The 27,282-nt window shown below is 54.6% G+C and overlaps 12 protein-coding genes across 12 annotated transcripts; 3 read left to right on the top strand and 9 right to left on the bottom strand.

Moving 5' to 3' along the window:
* Window positions 1–146: 146 nt before the first annotated feature.
* Window positions 147–1,281, top strand: CCMA1212_006711 (putative quinone oxidoreductase; the record flags this gene model as incomplete). The annotated part of the gene is made up of 2 exons (XM_073703914.1): window positions 147–890; window positions 1,027–1,281. The coding sequence occupies 2 exons, from the start codon at window positions 147–149 to the stop codon at window positions 1,279–1,281; spliced, it is 999 nt and encodes a 332-aa protein (XP_073557569.1).
* Window positions 1,282–1,618: 337 nt separating this feature from the next.
* On the bottom strand, window positions 1,619–3,134 carry CCMA1212_006710 (Bifunctional protein GAL10; the record flags this gene model as incomplete). Its single annotated transcript, XM_073703913.1, has 4 exons — window positions 1,619–2,016; window positions 2,098–2,548; window positions 2,595–2,868; window positions 3,106–3,134. The coding sequence occupies 4 exons, from the start codon at window positions 3,132–3,134 to the stop codon at window positions 1,619–1,621; spliced, it is 1,152 nt and encodes a 383-aa protein (XP_073557568.1).
* A 262-nt stretch (window positions 3,135–3,396) lies between these two features.
* Window positions 3,397–3,738, bottom strand: CCMA1212_006709 (uncharacterized protein; the record flags this gene model as incomplete). Its single annotated transcript, XM_073703912.1, has 1 exon — window positions 3,397–3,738. The coding sequence occupies one exon, from the start codon at window positions 3,736–3,738 to the stop codon at window positions 3,397–3,399; it is 342 nt and encodes a 113-aa protein (XP_073557331.1).
* Window positions 3,739–5,150: 1,412 nt separating this feature from the next.
* On the top strand, window positions 5,151–8,343 carry CCMA1212_006708 (uncharacterized protein; the record flags this gene model as incomplete). The annotated part of the gene is made up of 2 exons (XM_073703911.1): window positions 5,151–5,556; window positions 5,651–8,343. 2 exons carry the CDS (start codon window positions 5,151–5,153, stop codon window positions 8,341–8,343), a joined length of 3,099 nt encoding a protein of 1,032 aa, XP_073557332.1.
* Window positions 8,344–8,978: 635 nt separating this feature from the next.
* CCMA1212_006707 (uncharacterized protein) lies at window positions 8,979–11,488 on the bottom strand (the record flags this gene model as incomplete). The annotated part of the gene is made up of 2 exons (XM_073703910.1): window positions 8,979–11,297; window positions 11,363–11,488. The coding sequence occupies 2 exons, from the start codon at window positions 11,486–11,488 to the stop codon at window positions 8,979–8,981; spliced, it is 2,445 nt and encodes an 814-aa protein (XP_073557326.1).
* A 1,348-nt stretch (window positions 11,489–12,836) lies between these two features.
* CCMA1212_006704 (uncharacterized protein) lies at window positions 12,837–14,228 on the bottom strand (the record flags this gene model as incomplete). Its single annotated transcript, XM_073703909.1, has 7 exons — window positions 12,837–13,013; window positions 13,071–13,085; window positions 13,138–13,159; window positions 13,206–13,432; window positions 13,492–13,722; window positions 13,786–13,795; window positions 13,852–14,228. 7 exons carry the CDS (start codon window positions 14,226–14,228, stop codon window positions 12,837–12,839), a joined length of 1,059 nt encoding a protein of 352 aa, XP_073557325.1.
* Window positions 14,229–14,995: 767 nt separating this feature from the next.
* On the top strand, window positions 14,996–15,178 carry CCMA1212_006703 (uncharacterized protein; the record flags this gene model as incomplete). The annotated part of the gene is made up of 1 exon (XM_073703908.1): window positions 14,996–15,178. One exon carries the CDS (start codon window positions 14,996–14,998, stop codon window positions 15,176–15,178), a length of 183 nt encoding a protein of 60 aa, XP_073557329.1.
* Window positions 15,179–16,287: 1,109 nt separating this feature from the next.
* On the bottom strand, window positions 16,288–16,872 carry CCMA1212_006702 (uncharacterized protein; the record flags this gene model as incomplete). Its single annotated transcript, XM_073703907.1, has 1 exon — window positions 16,288–16,872. One exon carries the CDS (start codon window positions 16,870–16,872, stop codon window positions 16,288–16,290), a length of 585 nt encoding a protein of 194 aa, XP_073557330.1.
* Window positions 16,873–16,926: 54 nt separating this feature from the next.
* CCMA1212_006701 (uncharacterized protein) lies at window positions 16,927–17,668 on the bottom strand (the record flags this gene model as incomplete). Its single annotated transcript, XM_073703906.1, has 2 exons — window positions 17,328–17,668; window positions 16,927–17,294 (listed from the first exon to the last, which is right to left on the bottom strand). Exons 1-2 carry the CDS (start codon window positions 17,566–17,568, stop codon window positions 16,927–16,929), a joined length of 609 nt encoding a protein of 202 aa, XP_073557327.1. The 5' UTR covers window positions 17,569–17,668.
* A 2,068-nt stretch (window positions 17,669–19,736) lies between these two features.
* On the bottom strand, window positions 19,737–20,543 carry CCMA1212_006700 (uncharacterized protein; the record flags this gene model as incomplete). The annotated part of the gene is made up of 1 exon (XM_073703905.1): window positions 19,737–20,543. The coding sequence occupies one exon, from the start codon at window positions 20,541–20,543 to the stop codon at window positions 19,737–19,739; it is 807 nt and encodes a 268-aa protein (XP_073557328.1).
* Window positions 20,544–21,203: 660 nt separating this feature from the next.
* CCMA1212_006699 (uncharacterized protein) lies at window positions 21,204–22,462 on the bottom strand (the record flags this gene model as incomplete). Its single annotated transcript, XM_073703904.1, has 3 exons — window positions 21,204–21,849; window positions 21,927–22,066; window positions 22,295–22,462. The coding sequence occupies 3 exons, from the start codon at window positions 22,460–22,462 to the stop codon at window positions 21,204–21,206; spliced, it is 954 nt and encodes a 317-aa protein (XP_073557596.1).
* A 2,033-nt stretch (window positions 22,463–24,495) lies between these two features.
* Window positions 24,496–26,433, bottom strand: CCMA1212_006698 (putative mannosyl-oligosaccharide alpha-1,2-mannosidase; the record flags this gene model as incomplete). The annotated part of the gene is made up of 2 exons (XM_073703903.1): window positions 24,496–24,615; window positions 24,760–26,433. The coding sequence occupies 2 exons, from the start codon at window positions 26,431–26,433 to the stop codon at window positions 24,496–24,498; spliced, it is 1,794 nt and encodes a 597-aa protein (XP_073557597.1).
* Window positions 26,434–27,282: the final 849 nt, after the last annotated feature.

The raw sequence follows: 27,282 nt of genomic DNA, 5'->3' as shown, positions 1-27,282 counted from the left end.
GCTTACAAACTCAACCCGCACTTACACCATTGTCAACCCTCACCTCAAAACAACAAAGCATCATCACCACCACCAACAAACCCCATCCTACCTCCCCATCCGTTGAGCAATACTCGTATCCAGCCCAAAACAAAAAGAAAAAGAAAATGGCCTCCATCCCAGCAACAATGAAAGCCATCCAAATCGCCAAAAACGGCGGCCCCGAAGTCCTCTCGCTCAACGAGGTTCCCGTGCCCACTCCCTCCGCCGGCCAGGTCCTCGTCAAGAACCACTTCGCAGGCGTCAACTACATCGACACCTACTTCCGCACCGGCCTCTACCCAGCGCCCTTCTTCCCCCTGACCATGGGCCGCGAGGCCTCGGGCGAAATCGTCGCGGCGCACGACTCCGTGGCCGACAAGTTCGCCCCGGGAGCCCGCGTGGCATACATGGCCGGCGGAGCCTCCGCGACGTACGCCGAGTACACCGCCGTGGAAGCCGACAAGGTGGTCCTCGTCCCCGAGGGCCTGTCCAGCGAAGAGGCCGCGGCAATCTACCTCCAGGGCCTCACGGCGTGGACCTTCATCCGCGAGGCGGGCGAGGTCAAGCCCGGCCAGTGGACGCTGGTGCATGCGGCCGCGGGAGGCGTGGGCACGCTGCTGGTGCAGATGCTGCGGAGCGTCGGGGCCAAGATTGTTGCCACGGCGAGCACGGACGAGAAGCTTGCGCTGGCGAAGAAGTACGGCGCGGATTACGTTGTGAATTCAAACGACGACATTGTGGCGAGGGTCAAGGAGATTACGGGGGGGCATGGGATTGATGTCATTTTCGATGGCGTTGGCAAGGCGACGTTTGATGCGGATCTGCAGATGCTTGCGCTCAAGGGCCATCTCATTTCCTTTGGTAACGCGGTGAGTTCCCACGCATTCATTTCTGAAACAGGTGAAAGGAAAAGAAGAAGAAGAAAGAGGAAGGGGAAGGGGAATGGAAGGACGAAAGTAATGAAAGAAATGTTTTCTTGAGCTGACCCAATGAGTCTTTCATCAGTCGGGAGCCGTGCCCCCTTTCAACATCTTGCAGCTGGGCCCCAAAAACGGCCGCCTCATGAGGCCCGTCGTCAATGGCTACGTTGCTGAAAGGGCAGACCTTGAAAGGTACACGTCCGAGCTTTTCGACCTTGTTCTCTCCAAGAAGGTTGAGGTCAAGATCCACAAGATTTACCCTCTCAAGGACGCCGCGCAGGCGCACATTGATCTGGAGAGCAGGAAGACGACGGGCAAGCTTTTGCTCAAGATTGACTAGGCGTTTGAGCGATGGATTGATGTAGAGATGAAGAGATACACATATATACAATCAGCGAAAGACATGTATACTATAGCTCATGTATTTCTATGAATCAGACTTGTTGTCTTTGATGCTTCTCTTGCGTGTCGTACTTGGGTAGGTATCATAAAAGGATCTATTGTCTCATAGAATAGTATCCAATTGGTGAGATGACGCCTCATGGCGAGATATACCTAAACTGGGTATTCTTTCTATTCCAAGCATCACATCCAAGTCTTTGCTTTGTTTCGTTTTCTTTCTTCCTTCGCTCTGCCAAAAGCTTTTTTTTTTTTTTTTTTTTAAACCAGAACCCATTTTACGCCTTCTTGATAGCGTCCAACAGCTCCGCTGGCGGCTCCTGTCGGTATCCCTGGGGGTTGTTCTTGACCCACCGCCAGAGATCCGCGCAAGCCTGCTCCATGGTGAATTCCGTCTTCCAGTTCAGCTCCTTGTTGGCGAGCGTAGGGTTGGCAGTCAGGTCCAAGACATCGCCCGCTCTCCGGGGGACGACCTCATACTTGAGGGGTCGGCCGACAACGTCGCTGAAGGCCTTGATGATCTCAAAGACTGTGCTGCCTCGGCCCGATCCCAAGTTCCAGGCCTTGACGCCGGGCTGGTTGGAGCGGAGGTAGTTGAGGGCCATCAGGTGGCCTCGAGCGAGGTCCACGACGTGGATGTAGTCTCGGATGGCGGTTCCGTCGCGGGAGGGGTAGTCTGCAAAGTGGTTAGATCTGGAACACCGCACCTGTGGCGCATACAGTCAAGACAAAGAGAACAAGAGCATCCGCCACATACCGTCGCCGTACACCAAGAGCTTCTCGCGCTGGCCAGTCGCAACCTGTCCCAGCAGGGGCAGCAGGTTGAAAGGAACGCCCTGGGGGTCCTCGCCCATGATGCCGCTGGGGTGCGCACCGCAGGGGTTGAAGTAGCGCAGCAGAGCGCCGTTCCACTGCTCGAAAGGCTTGCCCTCCTTCTGCAGGTTGTTGCGCTGGGCAGTGACGTGGTCGGTGATGACGTCCTCAATCATGGACTTGGTGCGGCCGTAGGTGTTGGTCGGGCCAATGGGGCAGTGCTCGGGGATGGGAATCATGTTGGGGAATCGAGTGGCATCGCCGTAGACGGTGGCGGAGGAGGAGAAGACAATGTTGGTGACATTGTGGCGCGTCATGGACTGGAGGAGCGCAATGCTGCCGCCGACGTTGACGCGGTAGTACTCGAGAGGGATGATGGACGACTCTCCAACGGCCTGGAACAGAAGTTGGCTGACGTTAGTCTCGGATCTCTTGTCCAACCTTTTCCCCAAGCTTCGAAAGGCTCATTTGCGGACTCGCCTTGAGCGCAGCAAAGTGGATGACGCTGTCAATGGCAGGGTGCTTGGCAAAGACTTCGTCGAGCGCCTTCTCGTCGGTGATGTCGATCTGGTAGAAGTCGGGGCGGCGGCCGGAAAGCAGCTCGATGCGGTCAATCGCGACCTTGGACGAGTTGTAGAGGCTGTCGACAATGACGACATCGTAGCCGGCATCCAGCAGGGCCAGAGTCGTGAAGGAGCCGATGTAGCCCGTGCCACTGCGGATGGGGAGCAGAAGAGAATACTGTTAGTCCAGAGGCGTTCAAAGCTGTCAAGCGCACAAACAACAAGCTGCGATCCTCCTCGCTCAGGCCATACGCAAGCTGGCGCATCCCCGCGAAAGCGCCGTAGGGCTGCGCGGGGCAATGCGCACATGAATGCCGCCTGCGCTGAGCGAAGGAGAGCCAAGGGAAGAGCAGGTCATAGGGAGAGTGGAGAGTATGGAGAGGCCGTACCCGGTGACGAGAACAGTTCCGACAGGCATTGTGGTAGAGGGTCGTCTGGATTGCAGAGGATGCAGATGAATCGCTGGGTTGGAGGGGGAAACACGAGGCGGATGCGAGAGGGGGGAGCGGAATTTATTGCTACTCCAAGCTGGGGCGACTAGGTCGAATAATAATACTGTTTGGGTGGTTCGGGGTGCGGATACGGAGGTGGTGCGATCGCCCTGGCAATGGCTGGAAAAGGGCCGGCGCTGGCGGTAGCACGAGTTGGACCGGCGACGATCGTGCGCTCCGGCCGCTGCTCTACGTCCCGGAGACGGAGATGAAAGTGGTCGAGGCAGAGGCGACGGTGTCGCGGATAGACGCCGGGATGCATCTGGAGATGCTGGTGACGATGACGCCAGCAGCCGGGGGAGGGGCAGGGCCTGGGATAGAGGCAGAGACAGTCTGCAGGTGTTTTGAAGCGCCATGTCCCATTCTAACATGCATGGCTGCAGAATTGGATAACAAGGTGAGCTGCCAATAATACGGATCCGCATGGATTCGTATTGACCAGAAGTGCCACATGCTGGCGTTGGCTGGCTGGCGGACGACTTCGTTGTCGAATGCAGTGGTTGGCCAGCAGGGTTCACGGGAGATTGCCATGGCGGGGTGGTGCTTGATGACCAGCCAGATTGGGTCCAAGAGCACGACGCGTTTCTTTCATATAGACAATCAGCTGCTCCTTGTTATACAACGTTCGGGTGAGTGTTTCAAGTTCATTCTGTGACCACCTTCATCCCGGCAATCCGTCGCTGATCAGCATTGTGGAAAAAAGGGCGGTGGGCGGCTGGCTGCAGATCGTTTTCGGGAACTCCATAGTACGGCTGATGTGTGCGATTAAGATGAGGCGCTCATCATCATCAACCTCTAGCTGGCCCTTGCATTGGTCGGACCGGTTGTCTGTTCTATGTTTATCCACAGTAGGTATTGTATGCAGCATTGGTGGACGAGATAACCAAGATGACTGACTACTACCTACTAGTATCAGCATCAAGACATCAGCCCATTCTGCACATGTCTTTTCCTCTGTTTCCAGCTCTGACATCCTTTGTTTTTCAGTTGCGCTACTACTCACAGCCAACTTGTGGTGCCAGTGAGATTCATCATCGCCAAACCTTGCAGGGCTGTGCGCATATGGACCAGGCTCTGACAGAGGCAGCATGCACACAATCGCAGAAAAACGTGGTGGTGCATCTGAAACTTGCCTGAGATGATTCTATCCTTGCTCCAGCATCAACTATATCTGAACCCATTTACGCACCATGAAGAAGACGAAAGCCTCATGCTCCAACTCCAGTTGAAGCTGTGTCGAAGCCAGCAGGTACCTGGTACTCCTGCTTCACCTCGCGCATCTGACGCGCACGTGACTCTGCTCAATCGTGCCTGATTCTTCACCCAAAAAAATGCGCCGCTTAAGCCTCGGCGCGTCACGCTACTCGCGCCTCAGTGAAGCTGTCATCGCGCAAACTGCAACTCAAAGGCACCAACCAGGGAACAAGAAAAAAAAAACCACAACACCATCGTTGCACGGCTGAAACATACGTTTTCCTCTTTCATCCCTGACTCCTCGAATCTTCTGAATCTGGTGATTGCTCGTCTCGGATACAACAGAAAGCGACGTCTCGACGCCTCCTTACCGCTGATTCTGGGCTCATGCGTCTCATTCCAACGTAACAAAGATGCTCTTTGTTGACTGCAACGCTCGCCCAGTAAGGATCCATCTTGGCTGGCACACAAAGAACCGCGGATCCAGCAGCCAAAGAACCTCGGGTTTGAGCCGGGGACAATTATAGATCACGGTCACCATTTCTTTGTGATTCTGGTCCTAAGGGCGCTCCTACTTCAGAACATACCCGCCCTCACCTCGACTCTTCAACCTCCTATACCTGACGAATCCCAAATTCTCGAACGTTTCTTCTCCACCTCTTCGTTCTCCGTCAGCCCCTCATCCAACCGCCCTCAACTACGATTACGACTTCTCATCCTTTTCTTCCTACTGCTTGACCCTTTCCACCATGATGAATGGGGGAGGAAGGGGAGGCAGGCTCCGGTCAAGAGAGCGCGGCGCTGCTGGGCGGCCCATCACTCGGACGCAGGTGCAGGATTTCAAAAAGCCCGACCTTCCCCCCTTGAAAGGTGCACCCAGCGGAAGGCGGCAGTATGCATATGGAGCTGCGGAGGAACCTTCAAGTCTCCGCCGCCCCAGTGTGGATGGCAGGCCAATCACTCTCCAGGAGGCCATGGATGGCGTCCTTCGCAGACAAGAAATTCAAGAGGCCGAGGAGGCCGAAGAGCTGAGGCGTTATGGACAACAGCCCAATCCTCCCATCACTCACAGGTATGAGCAGGGGAGAGAAGCCAGCTTAAGCGACGACGCTTCGCAATCTGGCTCAGACGCTGAGCCAACTCGACAATCAAGCGGTAAGTATATCCGGGAATGGAGGCGTAGTGCGGCAATGCTTCATACATACAGTACGATGTTCGTGAATTCAGGTGATGCTGACTATTCTCACAGCTGCACAATTCACCGCGAGGGCGGCCTTTGAGCATTCGTTTTTCGAGGAATCTGAGGATGACGAGAATGCCGAGGACGAGGACGGAGAACTCACTCCCGGTGAAAGTGATGATTCTGACTTGCGGAGTTTCAATGCCGAGGGCGATTACTATGGTAACGCCTCGTTGAGGTCATCACCAACGCCGCCGCCAGCCGTCAAGCAAATTCCCTTGACAAGAGCAACGAAACCATCCCGCCAGCCTTCTTCCTTTCTACCGAGCCAGCCTGAGGCTGAGAACCATCCACATGACCAGAGTACGCCGAGCCGACTCAGTGAAGCTCCGACCAGAGCTTGGGGGGCCTTCAAGAGCCTCCTAGGGGGCAGGGGCGCTGCACCTGTCAGCCCGCCCGATTCTGACACGCAATTGAGTCAAGGGGCCAGCACCGGTAGGCTTCCTCCCCAGAATCAGTCCACGGCAAGGCTGCGTGTCCCCAAATCTTCGACCGCTCTGGGCTCAGCAGATCAGTCGCGACTTGCGGGCCAACGACCACTACTTCCTCGAAATGATGACACCATTGGCCATACGGCTCCAGCTACTTCCTCCTGGCGGCCATCAGGCAAACCCGTCACTCGACCGACGCCTCTGTTTCCAACGGATCACAGCGAGATGGATGAGGCCCTGCAAGACGACATTCGAGAGCCTGAAGGTCCCGGTCGTGGGATACGCCAAGAGAACTGGTGGCGTGTTCTCGCGCGTCTCTGTCCCTGCACTTCTCGGCGGCAGCTTCAGCAACGGGACTGGCAAAACGGAGAGCTCCGCTCTCCCACATTCTCGGATCCGGACTCTGACGAGGATTCGGAGCTCGACTCGGCACTCACCGACGACTCCATTAACTGGCAACAGCTGTTCAATCCCCTCACCTATCTGCGGGCTATTTCGTGGTTCTTTAGCGCCGCCATGGAAAGTGTCGTCAACCTCTTCTCCGGCCTGTTCACGGATCCCTTGCGAGACCGGTTGATGCGCGTCGGTGAGGTTCTGGTTTACACCATCAGCGGCTTTTCTTTCGTTCTGCTAGCCGTCGTCTTATCCAGCATTGCCATCGCCAATCTGCCCAGCTTCGAAGAAGCGCCTTCAGTTTCCGTTCCTTCGGTTCCCGTGCCAAGTTTCCCGGGTTTTGGAGACATCGCCTCTCAGATTGGGCGCTTCATTCCATCCGTTCCCTGGTCCTCACGAAGCGCATGGGATGATTTCCCCGGACTTGACGAGCTGCGAGGCGACCAGTATGCCGACTTCCAGGATCTGATCAACCAAGTCCTACGGGATCTTCGCCTGATGAAGGGTGCTGGGAAGCTCCACGAGTCATCGATTGAGAAGCTCAACGCCATCGTTCCCAAAATGGTGCATATGACCTTGAAGGACGGTAAACCCGTCATCACGCAGGAATTCTGGCATGCGATCCGGGAATTGATCGAGAAAGATGGCAGCTTTCCCATGCTGAACAAGAGCAGGGGCGGACATTACGAACCATCGGCGGAGAAGCAGTGGAAAGACATCGCAGCGTGGCTGGCGAGGCGTCCAGAAATCGCTTCAAAGATCAACGAGGCGAACGATGGACTGGCCAAGAAGCTGCCGCACATGTGGGAGGCTTGGGCAACGGACAACCAGCGCAAGGTTGAGCAAACCCTCCGCCCCATACTGGACAAGATGAAAATTACTGGCTCGCTCTCGGACAAGGACATCGACAAGCGGCTGGATCAGCTCATCAAGAAGCATGTGGGCAGCAACAACAGCGGCAGCACAATCGTGACCCGGGAGTACTTCTTACAGTACCTGAAGGACGAGTTTGCCAGTCATCGAGCGGAGATGATGGCCGAAATCAGTGAGCTGCAGCCCAGGCTAGAACAGCTCATTCGCGACTCGGTCGATCTAGCCAAGCAGGACGACTCTTCGAGCATGACACGGACGGAGGTTACCAAGCTAGTTGACAGTCTGGTGCGCAAGGCCATTGCCGATCTCAACCTGGAGGCCATGGCCAAAGGCCGGATCCGTGCGCACTGGGATTCGGAGCTCAAGAACCAACTCAACTACTTTGGAGTGGGCGCTGGCGCCATCATTGATCCCTCTCAAACCTCGACAACGTTCAAGCCCGACGCCAAGCATCTCAACGACAAGGGCCTCAAGGGAGCTCAACCGTACGCACCCATCGAGGCGCTTCTCCCATGGCATGACGACGGCGACTGCTGGTGCGCCGCTCGCGAGGTCAACAAGCGCGGCAACCCGCATGGCGCGAAGCTGAGCGTGATCATGGCCCACTCGATCATCCCCCAGCATATCGTGATTGAGCACATCCTGCCGGGTGCCACGACAAATCCCGGGGCACGACCACGCCAGATCGAGGTCTACATCAAGATTGAAGACAAGGCTGTGAGAGAGCGCCTGCTGGACTTTGCCGCTGCTCACTTGGTCGAGGACGAGTCGGACTGGAACCACACGCCCGCAGACCTGCCTCCGCAGTTTGTCAAGGTCACGCAGTTCACCTACGAGGGCGCGGAACTCCACGACGGCGTCCACGTCCACCGTCTCAGCAACGAGCTGATGGCCCTCAACGCGGAGACGGACCAGGTGATTGTTCGGGCCGTGAGCAACTACGGCGCTCCCAATCACACGTGTTTCTACCGCATTCGCCTCTTTGGGCACAAAGTATCAGAGTAAGGCAAGCGGTGGTACTAAGCGAAACTGGAGAAGGGAGAAGAAGAGACCACTTCTGCATTCGCCGGCGTCACGGAAGCGTTTGGTTTGGTTTGATCTCATCTTGAATTTTGACTTTTTTTTTTTCTTTCTCTTCCTTTTGGTCTCCATCTCGTTCTTATCAGTTGGGAAAGCATTATGTTATTTTTCGTTTTCGTTTTGAGAGCCAGGCGCACGCGTAGATTAGGGTGGGACATGTGTAACGGATTTGGGCAGATGGAGCTCGCGACGAAACAAAGGAATACCCCTTTTTCCGCTTTTTCCCTTTGCACATAGGCATGCAGCATGGGAGGAGAGCAAGTGGTGGGAAATGTGACTTTTTTTCTTTCTAGCGTATCTTGAAATGAAAGAAACAATGGAAATTCCAATCCGGCCTTTGGATTCTTGGTGTTTGGTCTTGTGCATGTGCTGCTTGTCTGCTTTGAGAGGCGTGAGAAGGGGAAGGGAATGGGGCTTTGAGCAGGAGTGCTGGATATACCACAGCCTTTTGACCGTTTATACAAGTTCTTGACATTTCTGAACTGCAAAATATCACAATGCTCTGAATTACACCTGTACGATATACAACACCGTCAACCAAACCCGCAACACAAGCCCCCTCAACCATCCAGCAAGCCCGCAGCCAAAGCCTCCAAATCCTCCAGCGTCTCCGGCTCCTGATCCACCTCGATGACCTTGCCTCCCTTCTTCTTCTTCCCGTCCTTTCTCTTCTTCTTCGCGTCCTCCTCCTCCTCCTCGGAATCATCCTGGAACCACTTCTTGGGCTTCTTCCGCGGCGGCTCCGCATCAGAATCACGCTCCTCCTCGCCAGCAATCGGCAAAGAGCGCAACAAAGCCAACGGATCCTCTCCATCGCCGTCCCCGCCACCACCGAGCTTCGCCTCGCCTCCCGCAGTAGCAGCAGCAAGCTCCGCCGCCTCCCTCGCCTTCCTCTTCTCCTTCTTCTCCCGCTTGCGCTGCTTCGCGAGCATCTTGTCGTCCAGATCGGCCTCCTTGACCCGGACCGCTTCCGTATCGAGGAACTTTTGCCGCTGCTCCTCCGCGGGACCCTGTTGCTTGAAGTCTTCCTCGTTCTGCAGCTCGTAGACTTCGTGCGCGTTGCCGTCGTCGTCAAAGACGAGCTTGGAGCCGTTGCCGAGGAATTTCGCCATCTTCTTCTTCGACTGCAGGGCCTTTTCGCGGCGCTTCGAGTCCACGACGTAGAGGTCGTTGCCCCCGAGGGGTATGATCTTGGCGTTGTTGGCGGGTGCCTTGCCGGCGATTTGGTCGAGGTCCTCGTCGTTGAGGCGCCGCTTGACGGCCAGGAAATCGTCGTCTTCGTCGTCGTCTCCCTTGGCTGCGTCGCCCCCGTCCAGCACGAGCTTGGAGTAATGGCTTGACAAGACGTCCTGGTTTGTTCGTTCAAACATCTTGTCGTACTTGGTCCGCACCTCGGGCTTCTTCTTGTCCTTCTTCTTCTTGTCATACTCTCCGTCCAGGTCCATGTCTGATTCTGAGTCGCTCGACATGGCATGGCGAGGCGCGTTCTTTATCCTCTTGATATCTTCGCCCTTGTGGAATTTGATCTGTGGGGTTCCGGGCAGGCCGAGGCTCGATGCGTATGCGTCCCAGTCGTGTGCGTCAAACTTGAACACCTCCTTGTCCTTTTGCAGATGGATTGATCTTGTGTAACTGATAAACGCCTTTTGGCCCAGATACTTCAAGTCGGGGAACTTGAAGCACATGTCCTGCAAGTTGTTTTTGATGCTCTTCTTCTTCTTCTCCTTGACGTGTACCTTTTGTATGGGAATCTTCTTGTGCTCCAGTCGCTTGATCATTCCTTCTTCTTCGCTTGGATCGAGGAAGAGAACGGCGCGGCCATTGCTCTGGAATCTGGCTGTTCGTCCGACTCGGTGGATATAAGTATCCGCGTCCTCGGGGCAATCGACCTGAATGACCCAGTCAACAGCAGGAAAATCGATGCCTCGAGCAACCACGTCGGTTGCAAACAGACACGACGTCTTTGCGGCGGTGAATCTATTTGTAATCTCCAACCGTGCCACTTGCTTCTGGCGGCCGTGCAGGTGAAGCAGCGGAATACCGGGCTGAAGATGTCGAAAGCTTTCGTAGACGAACCGGACTTGCTTGCCGGAGCTGAGGAAGACGATAATCTTGCTCTTGACGTTCGCCTTGATGAAGCCGTACAACGTGTCGAGTTTCTCGGGGAGCGGGGTGACGATGTAGTGTTGTTGGAGGGTCGTAGGTGTAGCTGTTGAGGCGTCTTGGTGCACCGAGACGTATTCGGGATCCTTGAGGCTCAGCCGGGCGAGATCGGAGACCTTTTTGCTTTGCGTCGCACTGAACATGAGCGTCTGGCGCGACTTGGGCAGATGGTCAACCAGCGCATCGACCGCAGATTGGAAGCCGAGGTCCATGATTCGGTCCGCCTCGTCCAACACCAGGATCTGCAGGTTGTTCGCGTCGAATCCGGCCGTCTGGTCCAAGTGCTGCAGCATTCGTCCCGGGGTGCAGACAAGGATGTTCATTCGAATCAATCGCTCGGCCTCTTCCTTCAAGCTCTTGCCACCGATGACCAGGCCTGCTGAAAAGGCGTGGTGTCGTCCGATCTTGCGTAGCACTTCGAAAATCTGAACCGCCAGTTCACGAGTCGGGGACAGGATCAGAGCACCCAGGCCGTCGAATTCTGTCCACTGTTCGCGATAGAGCTTCTCCAGTACTGGTACCAAGAAGGCCAATGTCTTTCCGCTGCCCGTCTTCGCCGCGCCGAGGATGTCCTTGCCCTTCAATGCCAACGGAATCGCTTGTTCCTGGATCTCGGTCATGGTTTTGAAGTGTGACGCACGGAGGCCGGATGCTGTCGCAGGTGAAATCGCAGAGGACAAGTCGTCAAAGGTCTTTAATTTGCCAGACTTGGGGTCCTAGGAAAAATTATCATCAGCCATCACGTCAAGCATCAACAAGCTTGCGTTTCGTTTCCACTCACCAGCTCGGCGATGGCCTCCTGGAGCTTCTGCAGGTCTTCATGGTCGCGCTTCCTCTTTTGCCTCTTGAGTTCAGTCTTGTTCGGTTTGTGCGGCGGCTTCTGCTTTCCAGCAGTTCGTGCAGGCATTTCGGCTTCGGGCGCAGAATGCTGGGACGAAGGAGGAGTTTGTCGAGGTCGAGGTCGGAATTCAGGTCAATCGAGGATCGTCGCATGCTATTGCATGGGAAACTTTTTAATCGGGGCGGCGTTATCTTATCGATAAGGAGAAGCCGCCAATTGTAGGGTAGGTATGTAACACCGTATGCAACCTCTGAACCCCATGTCTCGAAATATCTTGTGAAGCAGCAACAGTGACCTGTTCTTGGAAGCATTATATAAAAAGGTCTTTTATTGAAGCATCCCTATTCATATCTACGCTTGATTCACAGGTGCTCAAAAACAAATGCCTAGAGCCGGTTTGCAGGACAGAGGGAGCAACGCATAATATACAACACTAGGGCATTTCCAAGACACGTTTCAGGCGCGAGTAGGCCAACATACAACGGGGAATAATCACGGCGAGAACCTGAAGATTGCGATGGTTTCTCTAAGCCGAACGTTGTGCTTCTTCCATTTTGCTCATAGGTGGATTGTCAGTTCGGGGATGGATATTCAGTGCATCCATCCATGAACAAGTGAGCAATTGAGTCCACATCGCTCACTGGACACCATCTCTCTATGCACAGTCCCTGCGCGTCAAAAAGCAAGCATCACAAATCCCTTGAAATATCAAAGAGGCTGCAAGAGCATACTGCAAAAAAAGTCAAAAAGTTAAAGGACCGAACGCGGATCGAACGCGTGACCTAGAGATCTGCAATCTCTCGCTCTACCACTGAGCTATCGATCCTTGTGTGAGGGCGGTCTTATTTGTCTTTATAAAGGCCAACAGCATGAGACACGGGAGGAAAAAAAATGACAGCAAAAAGTGGTGGAAAAAAACGCCAAAAGGAAAGGACCGAACGCGGATCGAACGCGTGACCTAGAGATCTGCAATCTCTCGCTCTACCACTGAGCTATCGATCCTTAGGTGACATAGCGGCCATTATTAGACTCTTATATAGCATACCTACTAGATATCCTTGCCAAGTAAGGTCACGACTTCAATCAGAGGAAGGACTTCACACTTGACACCTTGTTCTTTACATCATGTAAACAAACTGCGTCGCATCTCTTCCTACTCGACAATGGCATAGAGGGAACACCCTGAATCGCAATACCAAACTCGCCTATAATGCCACTTATTCATACTCCTCCACAAAGATGCGAATCTTGCACCCGTAGCCACCACACGTGCAAACCTGCTGCACCGCCATCCCGACATACATGACGATGCCCTCAATCTCGTTATCCCACGATGCCGCCGCGAATCCCAGCTGCTTGCCAAACTCAAAAACGCCTCGAAGAAGCGGCTGGCGACAAGGTTTGTTATGACGATTCACTCTTCGGCCTTGTGAATGTCCTGCGTGAGCGCGACGCAGATGGTCGGAACGGCGACGACGGCAGCAATTGTACCCTTCCAACGCTTGATGGTGGGCTGGTCGGCCTTTTCCCCCTTGGCGAGGACGTGGGAAAGGGTGGCGGCACCAAAGTTGAAGATGGTGAGGTCGAGTTTCTGGTGGGCAGTCAGCGGGTGATCCAACTTGGCTCGAAGCTGGGGTGGATGACTTACCGAGTACTTGACAAACTTGGCTGTGGTAGAGTCCGACCGCCCTTGCCCTCGGTGAGATGGGGATTACGGTGCCCTTGGAAAGGGTTGTGCTGTCTGCTGTGTAGTAGTGGACGGCAATCTGCATCGGTCCTATACCAGAATCGCAGAGTCTGTCCGGACACGATGACTTGGGAGGTCTTTGAGGCTGCAGACTTTGTCTCCTGTGCTGATAGCGGTTCCTTTGCCTGTGGCGGAGCAATACTCGCTTGCCTTGGAGGAAGTGAGAATGGGGCCACCGACGAGAAGGATGCTCCGATGCGAGGTGGAATTAACAAAGGAGCCGATACAGGTTGCTCCTGAAGAGTAGAGTAGACATTGGTCAGCTGCAAAAGGGGCACAGCGTACCGTATGAGTGACTCTTGGACACATCAGCTGGACATACAGGCTCGACGATCATGGTGTTGCCCGTGAAGATCTTGAACTGTACATGGGTAAGCCCGGTGAAGCTCTCGTACAAGACGAACGCGCCGTCTCCGAGGGTGCAAGTGCCCAAGACGACGTCAATGTTTTCTCTTTGGGTTCGTAGCCAAGGTCCAGCGGCCCAACGGCGTGGCTTGGTGGTTGACAAACTGGACAAATCGGGTTCCTTCTGTGCTAAGGAGGCGAGCAGGCCCTTTGGTATGCTGTCATGGCAGTGCGCAAGACACGCTTCGTAGCAGTGGATTGTTACACTTACATCCCCCACGCTAGTATTTGTCTCAGTAGCATCGAGCCACGGGGTGAATTATATGAATTATATCACCTAGATGTGTTCAATCGTGAGAAAGTACTCTCCAGGGGTGGTCTTTGAGACCGGAGCGGGACGAGAAGCCCTAAGGAGAGGCTGTGCAGAAGGAAGAAGTTGGAATGCGTGTCGTCCCGATACATCGCAACGCAGATGTCGAGCGTAGAGGCCGGTGCTTGAACGACGACAAAGGCTTGGACCTTGCCGCCGCCGGGAACAAGGCCGGACAACTGTCCACACTCGAGCCTGGTAGGTTTGGCGCTTGATAGACAGTGACCAGGTAGACGGTTGTCCTCGCTCAGGAAGAAGACGGCTGTGTCCATGTTGTCGTCGTCTGTGAGCACTTCAAAGTGCTGGCCGGCTGGGATGGGGTTGGCCGAGATGTTGATTGTCATGACCTCTGAGTCTTGCTTGACCGCCACGATGAATGTGGGCTTGAAAAGAATGGGTTTGTGATAGGTAGTTGGTTGTCTGGGAAATGGGATGGAGATGTAAGTTGGGAGGTCGCTCAGTGTATTGCAGCTCTATGGGTTCAGCAACTGGTTTGGAGTAGACATATATCCACCTCAGTAATAGCAAGAGCCTCTAAGTTGCCTCCCTCTCCATGTAGAGCATATATACTTCTAGGCCATTAGCACAGCTATCACGCCTCCAGGCTCTGCTTAACAATGAGTTCATTCGTTGGCTTCAAGGAAGTCAACTACGACACTTACCCCTTGGAGAGACACTCTCTCATCGCTCAATGTGAACAACAACGACAGCAATGCTCTTTGCTAACTCATGGTGCCCAATCTGCCCATGCCCAATTCCCAGGCCGCCACCTACTCCGGCCAATGGATCGATATCGACAACCACAGGGGCGCCTACGTGCTCGGGCCACTCGCTCTTATGGCTCCGGATCATTTCTGAGGATTGTGACCTTTGGTCAATTTGAGACCCTATCCATATAATATGAAGTGCCTATTGCCGGCTGCTGACGCTGAGTTTACAAATTCAACGCCAATCTCAGCGGTGGTAGTCTCGCTTTCGGCAGCCAAGCTCCATGTATCAAGTTCACCGGCAAGTCTACTTACTTTCGCACTCGCCGCCAACCACTGTTAACCCAAGTTCTGCACTTTGTAAGAAACCGCTGGAAATTCACGAGCCTCCTCGCCCGGCTGGCATGCACTCTGGGCTAACATGGACAACCAGCACCAACATGACATTCACCCTCACCCTAACCCTGTCCATCGGCATGGCCGCCGTGGAGGACGGCGGCGTCGTCTTCCAGATCACGAATCACAGCGTCGGTACACAGGGGACGTTGGATCCATCGAGCAATCTGCACTGGGGAAAGCTGGTGTAACTTGTCGCGGCGGACTTTAAATCGAATATAACGGGTAAAGGGTGCCTTGACTTGTGTTTACGGGTGATATCAGCGATGTGTGCTGATGACTTCTTACAGCCCAGCCGCCGACTCCCATCCCTCAGGAGAGACAGGCACTAAGAGAGACACTGCTTCTTGGGGGTCTGTTCTGACTTTGTCTCTGATTCCCTGTTTACATGTGTTGGACACTCGTTTGGATGGTAGTCCGCTACTTAGGTAATGGGAGGGAGCAATCCGGTACATAGGTATACGGTTCTATTTCTAGTAGATAGGTAGAGTGTATGGTGACTGGCTCTTGAATCTTTGTAGATAAACCCGGGACACTGGATGCCAAGTTGAAGTGATAAATGGCCACTCCCTATCATCGCCTGCTAGTGGTGATGTGCTGAATGTCTAGTTGAACGCCACATTTGCCCATTCACCGGCAACGGAGTACTTGAACATCACTCAAAGCAACCCGAGGAGTATGAGGGAAAGCAAACATCATTCCCAGGTCAGCTCCAGATAGCCTTGACTGGCCGGCATCACGTATTCCCACAGTGAGGCCGGCCAGCCAGCCAGCCCACCAAAGAATGGTGGAATGGACATCTCATCTGGGCGGGTTAGCTGGCGGGCAGCAATACTGTTACGCCAGTGCGACAGTGACCGATTGGTGTACAAGTTTGCATGGCTGGGAAAGCAGCGCATAAGGCTCGAGTCTTGGTTGAGGGCTGAGGCAAACGACCGGACGGCTCCGCGCTCCTCAACCATGTTCCCATATGAAATTGAAGGCCTTGGTCTCTGACTCTTGGGACGCTGTCATGTAGGGGCCCAGAGAGCGCACTGAGCGTTGATGTAGTCAGCTCGGCGGCCGGATTCAAGGCATCACCTAGGCTTCTCTGCGGTCTGCGCAGAGTCCAAGCCACGGAGAGCCTATGAAAACACCCTTCGTTATTCACCGTATGCGAATCACCCAACTGTACCTCGGCTTCACCGGTGCCTTTAGGCAGAATTGAGGTTCCACTTGGGCGTATTGTACACCTTGTCAAGAATCTCATGCTCATATAATTGTCGCTAGTCCCAAATTTCCATCTGGAGTATCGTTCTCATTAGCAATTCCGAATGATGACACGCCTGTGCAGTCGATATGGCAGTGACTCCCTGCCAAGCTTGGTGGACGTTGTTGAGCAGGATCGATTGCTGGGCGGTATAGGGGTACCAATCTGGCTCGACGATCGTTTGAGTCCAGTGATGCTTCTGCTTCTGCTTCTTTCCGTAGCTGTTGCACCGAATTCGGGGGATCTGATGGCATGAAAGTTGATTGCGTCTGCGTTCAGGTCACCTCGAACATTGGTCACGATAGCATCGATTTGGGACCGAACGTAGACAGTCTCGTGGTGATAGTACCGAGCCACATTCACCACTTCTTTCCCTGTAGCCTCTCGGAGCACCTCGCCCTCTTCCTCGCGCTCAGCATACTGCCATATATCCGTGACCATAAGCGGAGTCTGTGGGTTGTCTTCACGAAAGGCCTTCCAGCAGGTGGTCGCCCGACCGGAGATGCATGGTGCACGTTTCATCAGCTTGTCCAGAATAAGTCGCTCCGTCTCCCCGTTTCGCTGAACCCGGAAATCCCGTCGGCTAGCCTCGGTAGTGATGGTTGTTGGGTCAAACCCCAGTTGCTCTTCACCCATCCAGAGGAATCCAAAAGACGTGGACACAAATTAGAGTCCCCGTCCTTATTGACGTCAAACTTCTCTGATGCTATGTATTCCGCCAAGACTGTCAAACTCCCAGATCCTCATTAGGGACCCGCAAAGCGTGAAGCCAAGGACAGAGCGACGTGCGTCCTGATCTGCAAGTACCTCAATGACATACCTCGTTAGATCTCGCCATGCATTTGATACGATGCCGGCTGACGGGTTGCTCTTCAGCTCACCTGGCACAAGTACTTGCGACCAAGAATATGGGAAGTCATTTTCAACCGGTAAATCGACCACAACCCCAATGTCCAATTTCCGCTCCGCAACAGAGCCCCTGAAGAGGCTGTTTAGGCTGTGCCAGGTCTTCGTCGTGGCAGTAGGGTAGTCATCAGACGCTTCGCGAGCGCAGCCGGCTCATCGCCCAGGTGGGTGATGCAGCTCAGGACATCGTCCCGCTTCGCATCCTTGAGCCATCCACGCCATCACTGAAAAGAAGGCCGTCTCCGTCGACGCACTTCTTGTAGAGAGCCTCAGAAGCTGTCTGAAGGCCCGCCACGCCTCCGAGAAACGTCTCTCGAGGAATCGAGGAAGACCGACATAGCGCCGAGTTCTTCCCGAAGGACAACAGTATCCATGTGCGAGCGGGACTGGGATGACTTCACGGGACCGCTCGTGTTGCGAGACCATTGAAGTAGACCGAGGAGATAAGCCTCGATATTCGTCGACAACCTTCGCCTGGTCCGTTGTTGCGACGGACGCGTCGTGTGTTGTGTTTCAAGAGACAATGGCAGGTAGGAGGAATGAGCTCGCGCTCACACGTGATGGCGCCGCATTCACTGGCTAGGCGTTGCGCTACTCTTACCTAATCAGACTGCCTGGTCTATTAGGCTGAGACATCTATAATATATATAGAATAAAATATCAATATATAAATAGATATCGTAGATGTAGATTTATATATCAAAAGAAATAGATTCTATAAAAACAAATCACTCCGTAAAGCAGCTATAGCTCAGAGTACGTGTAGGTAGGAACCTCTTTTCGAGAGAGGGAGGTGTCCAGGGAGTCTCCTATAAAGCCGTAAGGCGTATCCCCTTGAGTGCGCGAAGGGATCACTCAGGTCACTCTCCCCACAACTCGGCATTGTTTGCTTATACCTTGGAGATACGCTGATCACCGACGAATATTAGCGGCGGAATAGGTAGCTCAGTGGAACCGTTATCGTGTCGGTACTCCGATTGCCACTAATCTAAGTATAGGTAGAGACGATCAAAGTACCGGCTGGATCGGTCGAGTCTATTGGTTGGTCATCCTTGAAGATAGTCCCCAAGTGCTCCCTTCGCGCACTCAAAAGGGATCGAGTCTGGATCTGTTGCTCCATGCGCGCTTCCTTTCAATTTTCCGTTTATGCTTCTTCCAGTCCATTTCCGGACGGCTAGATAGGCCCCGCGACAGCGCCATGCTAAAGAAATAACTGCAATGGTGTAACTGAGCGGGTCGTGGACCATGATACTGCTCGAGCCCCAGTCCGCATTAGAGAAGAGCGAAACAAAGGATGACGGAGAAGCATGGTGGTGAGAGACGGGGATGTCGTCCATCGAATTATAAACCGGCCGGAATCGGGGAATGCGTGCGTGTAAGAGCCACAAAACCCCAATATGCGTCTATCGCAAACCGCCTCGGTAACCTTGGGTTCATTAGCTGACAAGCTTTTCTCATCTAGTGCTCATCTTGATACTTTCACCAGAAGACAAACTGTATGTACACGAAAGTCATCTTTCATCTTCCCCAGGTCCCTGACATGGGTACCAAGCACAATCACGCTTGGTCTTCCAGATGCTCGTCCTCAACCCTGTGCATCATGTCCTTCCATGAATGTTACGCCTACCAAAACCAATCTGCGCCCAATGCTCACCAATCGCTCAAGAATACCGCCCTGTACTCAGCGGCAAACAGCGTCCGCTTGACTGTCTATGCCGCTATGATAAAACATAGCCATCGTCGTTCTATAAGCACCTACCCGTTGAGACGCCTGTTGCCAGAGGAATCTTGCCTCTGTCCCGTGGAGTTTGCGTGCTTTGGAATTGCACAAATGAAGCCCAGCTTCTATATTATCGAAATGAAGGCGGATAGTCGTAAAAGGAGGCGCGTCGTCCTTGGCTCTGAATGCTCAAAGAGCGTTGAGAGCAGAAACAATCATGTCGCATGTCTCCAGAGAAGTCGCTCCGGGTCGAGTAAGAGTGTTGTTCGCAAAATCGTGTTATCGCTTCAGTTCGCTGCCCTCCGTACTAAACATCAGACGCCAGGGTCAACAGAATAACAAAAGTCGTACCTGTGACTCTTGTTAAATCTTTACGGCTCTCAGTACTATGTAAGAGTTGGGTATGAGGGGGGGTTAGCAGGCTGTATTCACCCTTCATGCAGGCTCTCTCCCTCCTGCTTTTCAGAGAAAGGAGCGTGAGCGTGTGTGTGTGTGTGTGTGTAGTGAGGGGGAAGAAGTATTAGGTCCTCCTGTGAGAAACCGGCTATCGTCGTATATGCTTATGGTGTGCGGCCTCGTCCTCATTTTTCGAGTCTTCTCCTGCTTGTGTTCCTTTTGCCTTGTCCATCCTGGACATTCAGGCACAATGAGCGTCGGGTGACTTTTGAATGCCTGTGACATGGGTAATAAGAGAAATAAAATGGAAAAAAAGGAAATAAAAGAAAAGGGGGAAAAAACAACCACTCGAATAGAGAGCGAGTCGAGTGGGTATCGTCCAGTCCAAGGAGAGATGATTTGAGCCATCGTTGAGAGTGAGAATGGCAGTGCCCTGCTGAATCGTCCAAGGAATGCCGAGAGCACGGCGAATGGCAATTCAGCCCAATCCCATGTACGCGTCTTCAGAGGCCATCGCCGCCGTCGTCGAATGGACAGAGTTTGTGCGAAGGCCCTCGGCAACACCATCGGCGCTGCTGATGCTGCCGACGCTGCCCATGCGCCGCTGCTCGCCCTTGTGCACCAGCTTCTGCACGTAGCACTTGGCCTCGTTCTCGACCCAGCGGTCAATGTTGGGGTCGTTGCAGTCCGTGTGGCGTATCAGATGGCTCTTGACCTGGCCGAGCTCCTGGCGGAGGCGCTGGTACTCGAGCTGGAGCTCGCTGTTGCGCCGCTCGAGGCTCGACTTCATCTCCTTGAGCTCGTCGACCTTTTCCTTCTTCTTCTGCCGGCACTTGGAGGCGGCGACCCGGTTGCGCTGCTTGATCATGTCCCTCTTTTCCGTCTCACTGCGGCGGCGGCGGCGGCTCCTTTTAGCCTTGACCGTCTCCGGCGTCTGCTTGTCTGCGCTCCCTGCGCCGCCGGACTCGGAGCGGCCTGTGGAGATGGAGGTGTTTCCGGACGACTCGTCCATGTCGAGGAGATCCTCCAACGGGGACAGTGAAGAGTCGAAGTCGTTGTCAGCCTTGTGGAAAGGAGACTCGGGAGAGGCTGAATAGCTCTGGAGCTCGGTTTCCATCATGCCCATGTCCTGCCCAGCTGGTGGAAAGTCCATCGGCTCAAGCAGAGAGGTCCACGGATCGAATGATGTTGGCATAGAATAGTGCATGTTTCCAGTGGTCGTTCCAGGGCCCATCATCTGGAGCTGCGGGTCGATGAGAGCGGCCATGACATTGTGGGAGTCCATATTGCGCGTGTCCTTGGGGACTTCCTTGGGTGATGGTCGTATCTCCGCACCGGAGCTTCCAATGCGGGCAAAGTCCGTCCGAGTAGGTGTACTGACCCAATTGCAGTGCTGGTTGAAGCGAATTTGTTTCCGGCCTCGGATATGTGTGCAGTACCAATGTCTGGGTCTGGTGTGATTATGCCGAGAATATAAATGATATAATGAACAGAGCAGAAAAGCTGGTAAGAGAACGCCCTGCGTACTGTTAAGAGCCTGCTGGGGATTGCCGAGTAATATGTACTAGGTAAGGTAAGGTAAGGTAATGGAAGCTGTGAGAATGTCTGAATGGTTTTTGGGTTCACCACTCGACACGTGTATCGTCTTGTGGGCGTTGGATGACTATCAGATGGAGGGAGAAGAGCTCCGGCACAGACTCAGCAATTGGTGGCAATCTTTATATACAGTAAAGGTACTACTGGGGTCTGGAGGTGCTTCAATGGAGAAGCTCAAAAACCTGATTTCTGTTTCCGGATTCCTCGCGGCCAAGCTTGTCGACTAGTTGATGTACCATGAATTCGCCGCGTGCTAGGCATGTTCAAGCACATGTGCTTCCCACCATCTTGCTTTCGTCACTGCTGGGGGATAAGAGGGGAGCCCGGCAAATGGGGGGTGCAGCTCTGCCTAGTTCTGGCGTCTGCAGTCGCGCTTGTTCTGGGCCCAGGAACCGGCCCCGGTTCTGATCTGCTTAGCTAGGACGACTTGCTTCGGCTTCTTCCATGAGGGCTGCCGATGGTGGCGATCCAGGTATACGTGGGACTGTGGGCGGTCGAGATGGACGGGGCTGGAGAGGCCCTGGGGAGCCCTCGCTGTCACCAGCAGGTGCGCGCCGCTGCGCTGCTTCACTGCAGCACCTTGGTTTCGTCTATAGGGACCATCTCGGCATCCTCCGACCGTCGTCTTCCCCCGGGCGAGTACCTGTAGCGGCGACCCAAGCGCCGTGCAGCAAACAGGATTGGCGATATCTCGAGCGTTAGGAGCAGAGCAGCCGCACCGCCACAGGTGCTCGTAACGCTGTTCCCACCAGCCACAGCCGACGCACGCTGCTACGTCACCGGCCCAAAAGCTCCCCAGATCGCCATCGTGCTCCGGCCTTTCTTCGTGCGCTGATTGGCCAATTCGCGGTGGTGATTTTTGACTTTTATTTGCCTGCGAGCCCAGAGAAAACGCAGCCTCTCTTGATCCTTGCTCGTCCTCAGTTGATGTGCAGCCAGTTCGCCCAAACGAGCGGTAGCTGTGGCGCATGAGTGTGAGCCGGCGGCCGTTGTGACTGGACCGTGCGCAGCCCGGCTCCCCATACAGTCCGGACTTAAGTCTCCGGCCGCTGAGAACCTTTGTCCCAATTACGCTCGACACTGTGCGCATCGCCGTCCAGCACCAGCATCGACACAGGCGGCGGAACTAGCAGAGCGCAGCCCTTGTGCTTTGACGTCAGCCAGTGTCGCGTCCGAGGGGACGCAGAATTCCAGCGCTGCGGCACTGGGAAGCTGGAGGCGTGTTGCATACCCATTGGGCGGTGCTCATCGCTCTCCCTCCGGCCATTCAACCAGGCACGCGCTGTCACTCGGCCGCCCCCTAGCGACGCTTCGGTATTATTCGATTCGATACCCTGACTGAGATGCCAGCCTCGCCAGCGATCGGAGCCAGCGCCCATTGGCCCCCGGAGCCGGCGAATACAAGTTTGTACTTGCTAGTCCTGCGGGATTTGGCGACACCGTTCGAGGACACATGGATGGGCCGTCTCGGGTAAGCTGGAGAACGCGCAGAGGCTGTCCGATGGGGTCTTTGCCATGCCCACCCTCAAAACCGACCGGCTCTGGCCTGGCCTGGCCTGGCTCAGTGGGTGCTGGATCGGAAACCGAGAACCCGATGGAAGGGCGCATCGTAGCACGGGGCACTCGAGTGCTACGAACCGTTTGGCCCCGATGAAGATGGAGGACACGTGCAATCTGCTCGGGACGGCGATGCTACTACTACGTAGCATGTCTTTATTCCAAAAGTTCGACGCGGACTTGTGGTTTTCAACTGCCTATGCTCTACGACATCTGCCTCGCTCTCGCTGACATCGTCCCCAAAGGATCTGAGGTGGTATTATGCCGGCACTGGCGTGCGCTGGAGATGCCTACCCTACCTCATCGTTGTGGAACTTCTTTCACTCGGCTTCAGCAATCAAGACGTTTTGAAGCCAAAACAAGAAGGGAAAGTGATATGCAGTCGACATGCTCGCGGCTCAACCTCCAGAGGCAATTTGCGGGACAGGAGGGGATGGAATCAAACAAAACTCACAAGAAATCAAGAAACTCACAAGAAATCAAGAAACTGAGCAACTTCAAACAACCAAGCGAGCGTCGGCCTTCCATGCTCGTACCCTACAGTCCATAGGGCTCACGGCCAACGAAGAGTCTACTGTACCTGCTCGGCACGGAGCTTCATGCCCCATCAGCGTTTTCCTGTCCGGCGGATGGAAAAGCTGCCGACGACGAATCAGATCGCCCGGAGGCCATGTCGTCTGTCGTCACTGGCTTACAATTGGCAACCGGAGAGCTCTCCGAGAGCCAACCAGACGCCGCCCTAGGCTGACACTATCTCGCGTCAAGCTTTGCGAGGAGAGCCGTCTTCTTGCATGGGTTTGAGGGTCAACGAAAATTCCGTTTCTACCCTTTTTACCCAGTTGAGCTTAATGTCACAGAGCATATCGGGCTCTCCTCACCTTGCTCGCGGTATCTTCTGCGTTCGACATGGCTGGGAACGGTGCGGCTCCCTTCAATTGTCATCGTACTTGCGAGCAACTGGCAACTCGGAGCGCTCCTCATGCATCTCCTCGTCACTGGAGCCAGGCGGCTGGGGGCAAAACTATCTTGATGTAATTACATACAAGAGTGCATCGCATCGGCGAAGCTTGCTTTGCGAGCCCGCTAATGACGCCCTGGGCTCTTTGCGTTCGACCAAGCTCGTGCTATTTCGGCAATCTTCTGCCGTGTCTCATCTCAGGCCGCCTCTTCAGGGGCTTCCTCGATGCATCGAGATGCTCGATCCCGCCTACCTACACAATCTCGCTCCCGCGGGAGGCGCGATTGGTGTCCGGAGAAGCTCCCGTATACCAAGCCCAAGTCTTCACTGGAAGACGGCTTCTACGCCAGACTTTGATAGTTTCTGTCCAGCCCTGAGATACTAACCGGCCCGAGTTGATGAAGGGGCCGTAGCTCCTACATTTCAGGAGAAAACTCTCCCGACTCGTCTGTATGAACCGGAGAAAACGTGCTGCACTTGTCGATTTGCCGCCCGTCTATACGCCATACCGACGGCCTTTGCCCGACCTTTGACTGATTACACAAGGAAATCAAATCGCTTACGGGGCTCGATCTGGGGAAAACTCCAAAAACGGGTTCGTGGCCGAGGATGCTCACTGCCCCCTCCCTCCATCGAACCTCAGTTGAGGCACTCTTAGCGGGCACTACGCCCGCAGGATTCATTGCGTCTTGTAGCTCTCTCTGCATTGGTCTAACACAATGTAGGCAGGTACTAGGTATGGCTTGCACATCGGCCAGGTAGGTATCAAAATCTTGATTGTTTGCAGACTCCAACAAGCCACAGGACTAACAATGCCGTGACCCCTCTGGATCGTCGGGTGCGAACGATTCGTCCTCGGGGCTTGCTCCACAGCAACGACGACAGACAACCAGGTTTTACCGGGGAAAGAGGAAGAACGTCTTACGTTGTATTGCTTGGCACTTTGTCAATGCATCTCGCTTGGACATGAAAGCCACTGATGCATCGGGGAACCTAACCGTAAGCTTGCTGTATGACTGCTACAAGTACTAGCCCCTGAGTCATGCGCTCTGTTCGTGATAGTGGCCTACCACCCTCGGCACAAACTGACAGGGCAGCTTTCTCTGTCTTTCATCCCTCATCCGTTTCATCTCGTGAGCCTGAAGGGGTGAGCCTCGGTGTTGAGCACAAAGTCATCCAAGCTGATAATGTCCGGCGTCGAAAACACGAGATAAAAGTATTTCAAAGTCTCAGCAAGCCAGAAGCTCTAATAACACATAGTCACCGTCAGTCAAACAGAGAAAAAAGAGAAGAGAAGGATAGAGTGGTGCTACCACATCGGGCACACACACACACACATACAAAAAAAAAAAAGAAAAAAGAAGAAAAAAAAAACATTCATGTAACTCACCTCCATGTAGTCCTCCAGAGGCAGCTCCTCCGCCGCCCTCGTAACATCCATCACCGCAGCGTTTGCAAACCGCGTCCTCGTTCCCCTCTCCACAGCGGTAAACATGTCCCAGGCCGCCGTTTGAAATTCAGGCCGCCCCGTGATGCGGTACGCGTAGAAGACGCTCTCGACGGCCTCGGGCCTGAGCAGATATCGCGGGTCCTTTGCACTAGCGAAGCCCCTGGGCAGATGGGGCTCCCACTCGGGCCTCTTGTCGCGCTCCCTCAGCCAGTGCTCCTCGTCCCAGGGGCAGCGGGCGCGGTCCCTGCAGGGCGCCAGGTCGACCCTCTCGGGCATCAAGCCCGTGGGAAAGGCCCTGTACGCGTAGACGCAGCCGTTGGTCAGCCTGACGCCCGTGTCGACGTCCTCTGCCCTGCCAAACAGCCTCCCCGCGAGCCCAAACATGCCCCCTACGAAACAGGCCAGGTGTTCCGTTTCGGGGTCCAGCACCGGCTCCCCGCCCTCGTCGACGTTTACGTTTCCAGGCATGAGCACGTCTCCGTCTTGCTCCCCCCGCGGCAGCATGGGCCGGAACAACAAGTGGCGGTCCGCCGCCTGCAGAAACGCCCTCGACATGGCCTCGTACTTGTGCTCCCCGCCGCCCAGCAGCTGGTGCATCTTGGGCAGGTACTCGTACAGCGAGTCTGCGCCGCCGCCGAGCGTGAAGGTGCTCCCGTTGACCACGTCCCCGGCCCTCATGTTGACGCTCATCGGCCAGACGCCGGGAAGCCTCGTGTCGTTCTGGCCCCGGTAGAAGACGTCCATGACCCGCGCCACGGCGCTGTAGTACTTGGCGTCGCCCGTGACCTGGGACAGGTGCGCCAGCTCGAGGGACAGCGTGCCGGGCGACGCTGACACGACGGAGCTTTCCACCACCAGCCCCTTGCCCAGCTTGGCCGCGTCGAAGCTGAGAAAGTCGACGGGCATGCCGTTCTCCGTGTTGAAGCTCGCATAGATGACGCCTCCCAGCTCGACAGCCTTCTCCAGCAGCACCTCCCTGCCGCTCAAGTCATACGCCGCCAGCAACCCCCCCAGGTAGCGAATGTTGGTCTCAAAGACGTTGACCCGGCTGCTCGTCGACGACCCGAAATCGATGCCCGCCACCGCCGCCACCGCCTCGTCGAAGTCGTCTCGCAGGCCCATGATCCAGAGCGTGTCGAGGGAGTCCACGAGCGTCGCCGCCCAGCCCGAGAACTGCTCTCTTGCGCCGCCGCTGATGGGCAGCAGGGCGTCTTGTTTCCAGGCGAAGGTTTTATACGCCTGCCATGCTCGCTGGAAGACTTTCTTCACCGCGACGAGTCTCTTGGTGCGCTCTTTGGCAGCGGCTGGTGATTCGGGTGCGAATCGGTGGTGCTGGATGCGGGGGAGCGGTTTGTGTTGGCTGGGGAGGCGGGTGGTGTTGTGTGGAGGATAGCGGAAGGGGATGCTGCTCCAGTCGAAGCTGGAGTTTGATGAGGGGGTCCGTGGCGCGCCGTGGTTCATGAGATGCTCAAGACGAGACCATTCTGATGATGTTGACGATGATGCTGATGATGGTGGTAGCGCCCGGGATAAGAGTCCGAGGTGCCATATTGTTAGGATCGCGAGCGTCAAGATGATGCTATTCCGGACGATTCGCGGACGGCCGACAAACATTGTTACGAAGTCTCACAACGAGGCGCGGCGTTCGTCCTCCAAACATCCCTGGACGAGGTTGAAAAAAGATGGGAGAGTACTCGAAGAACGTGAAAGATTGCTGAGGACCCGACTGATGCAAGGGAAAGAGAACATGTCCCTCTCGCTTTAAGGTTGTTTGTCTCAGGTCTCCCCTTTCAACGGCGCATAAGGCGGGCATAAAAAAGAAGCCTGAACGAGTTCACATGTCGTCGATCTCGCTTAACATGCGCCTTTGCATGACTGTTTCCAATGGACACGATTGCAAGACCGTTGAACCCTCCTTTTCTAGAGACGGTGGCAAACTTCCAAATCAGGGAAATCTCCATCGTATAAACCTATGAAAATGCCGGGTGGCGAAGGGAAGCAATGTTGTTCTTGAGAGTTAAGCCTAAAGAGCTCGGCTATAGTAGGATTTTCTGTCTGCGATGCAGCCGTGGGGAGGTGGATGCGAGGTGCTGCGTATCTTACGGATAATATCATCATGAAAGTTTGATTTGAGGGCGATTGGGGCCTTGTGACTTGACATATTGTTGTGTTTGCGCTGCATTGATTCGGCGGTGCAGCTTGCCTTTGGTGTTCGCCGTCTTGATTGACAGGGTCGTGAAGATCTTTATTTCAGAGAGAAGATCCCGCCTATCACGAGGACAAGAGACTGAAATAAAGGAGATTTCTACGATTCAACACAAAGTCCCCCTACAGTAGCCCTGTCATGAAAGGATACTCATCCATGTAGTAATTACAAGACATTTGTCATGCTATAACGCCTAAACAAGCCTTGAAACCTCACATGAGCCAGTGCTTCGACCTAATGTACAGTCTTCTCCAGTG

Source organism: Trichoderma ghanense (genome assembly GCF_004382785.1).
Source record: "Trichoderma ghanense strain CCMA-1212 chromosome Unknown scaffold_8, whole genome shotgun sequence".
In the NCBI taxonomy this organism is placed as follows: domain Eukaryota; kingdom Fungi; phylum Ascomycota; class Sordariomycetes; order Hypocreales; family Hypocreaceae; genus Trichoderma; species Trichoderma ghanense.
Note: the sequence above shows the minus strand (reverse complement) of the source record. Positions and strands in the feature narration are given on the sequence as shown.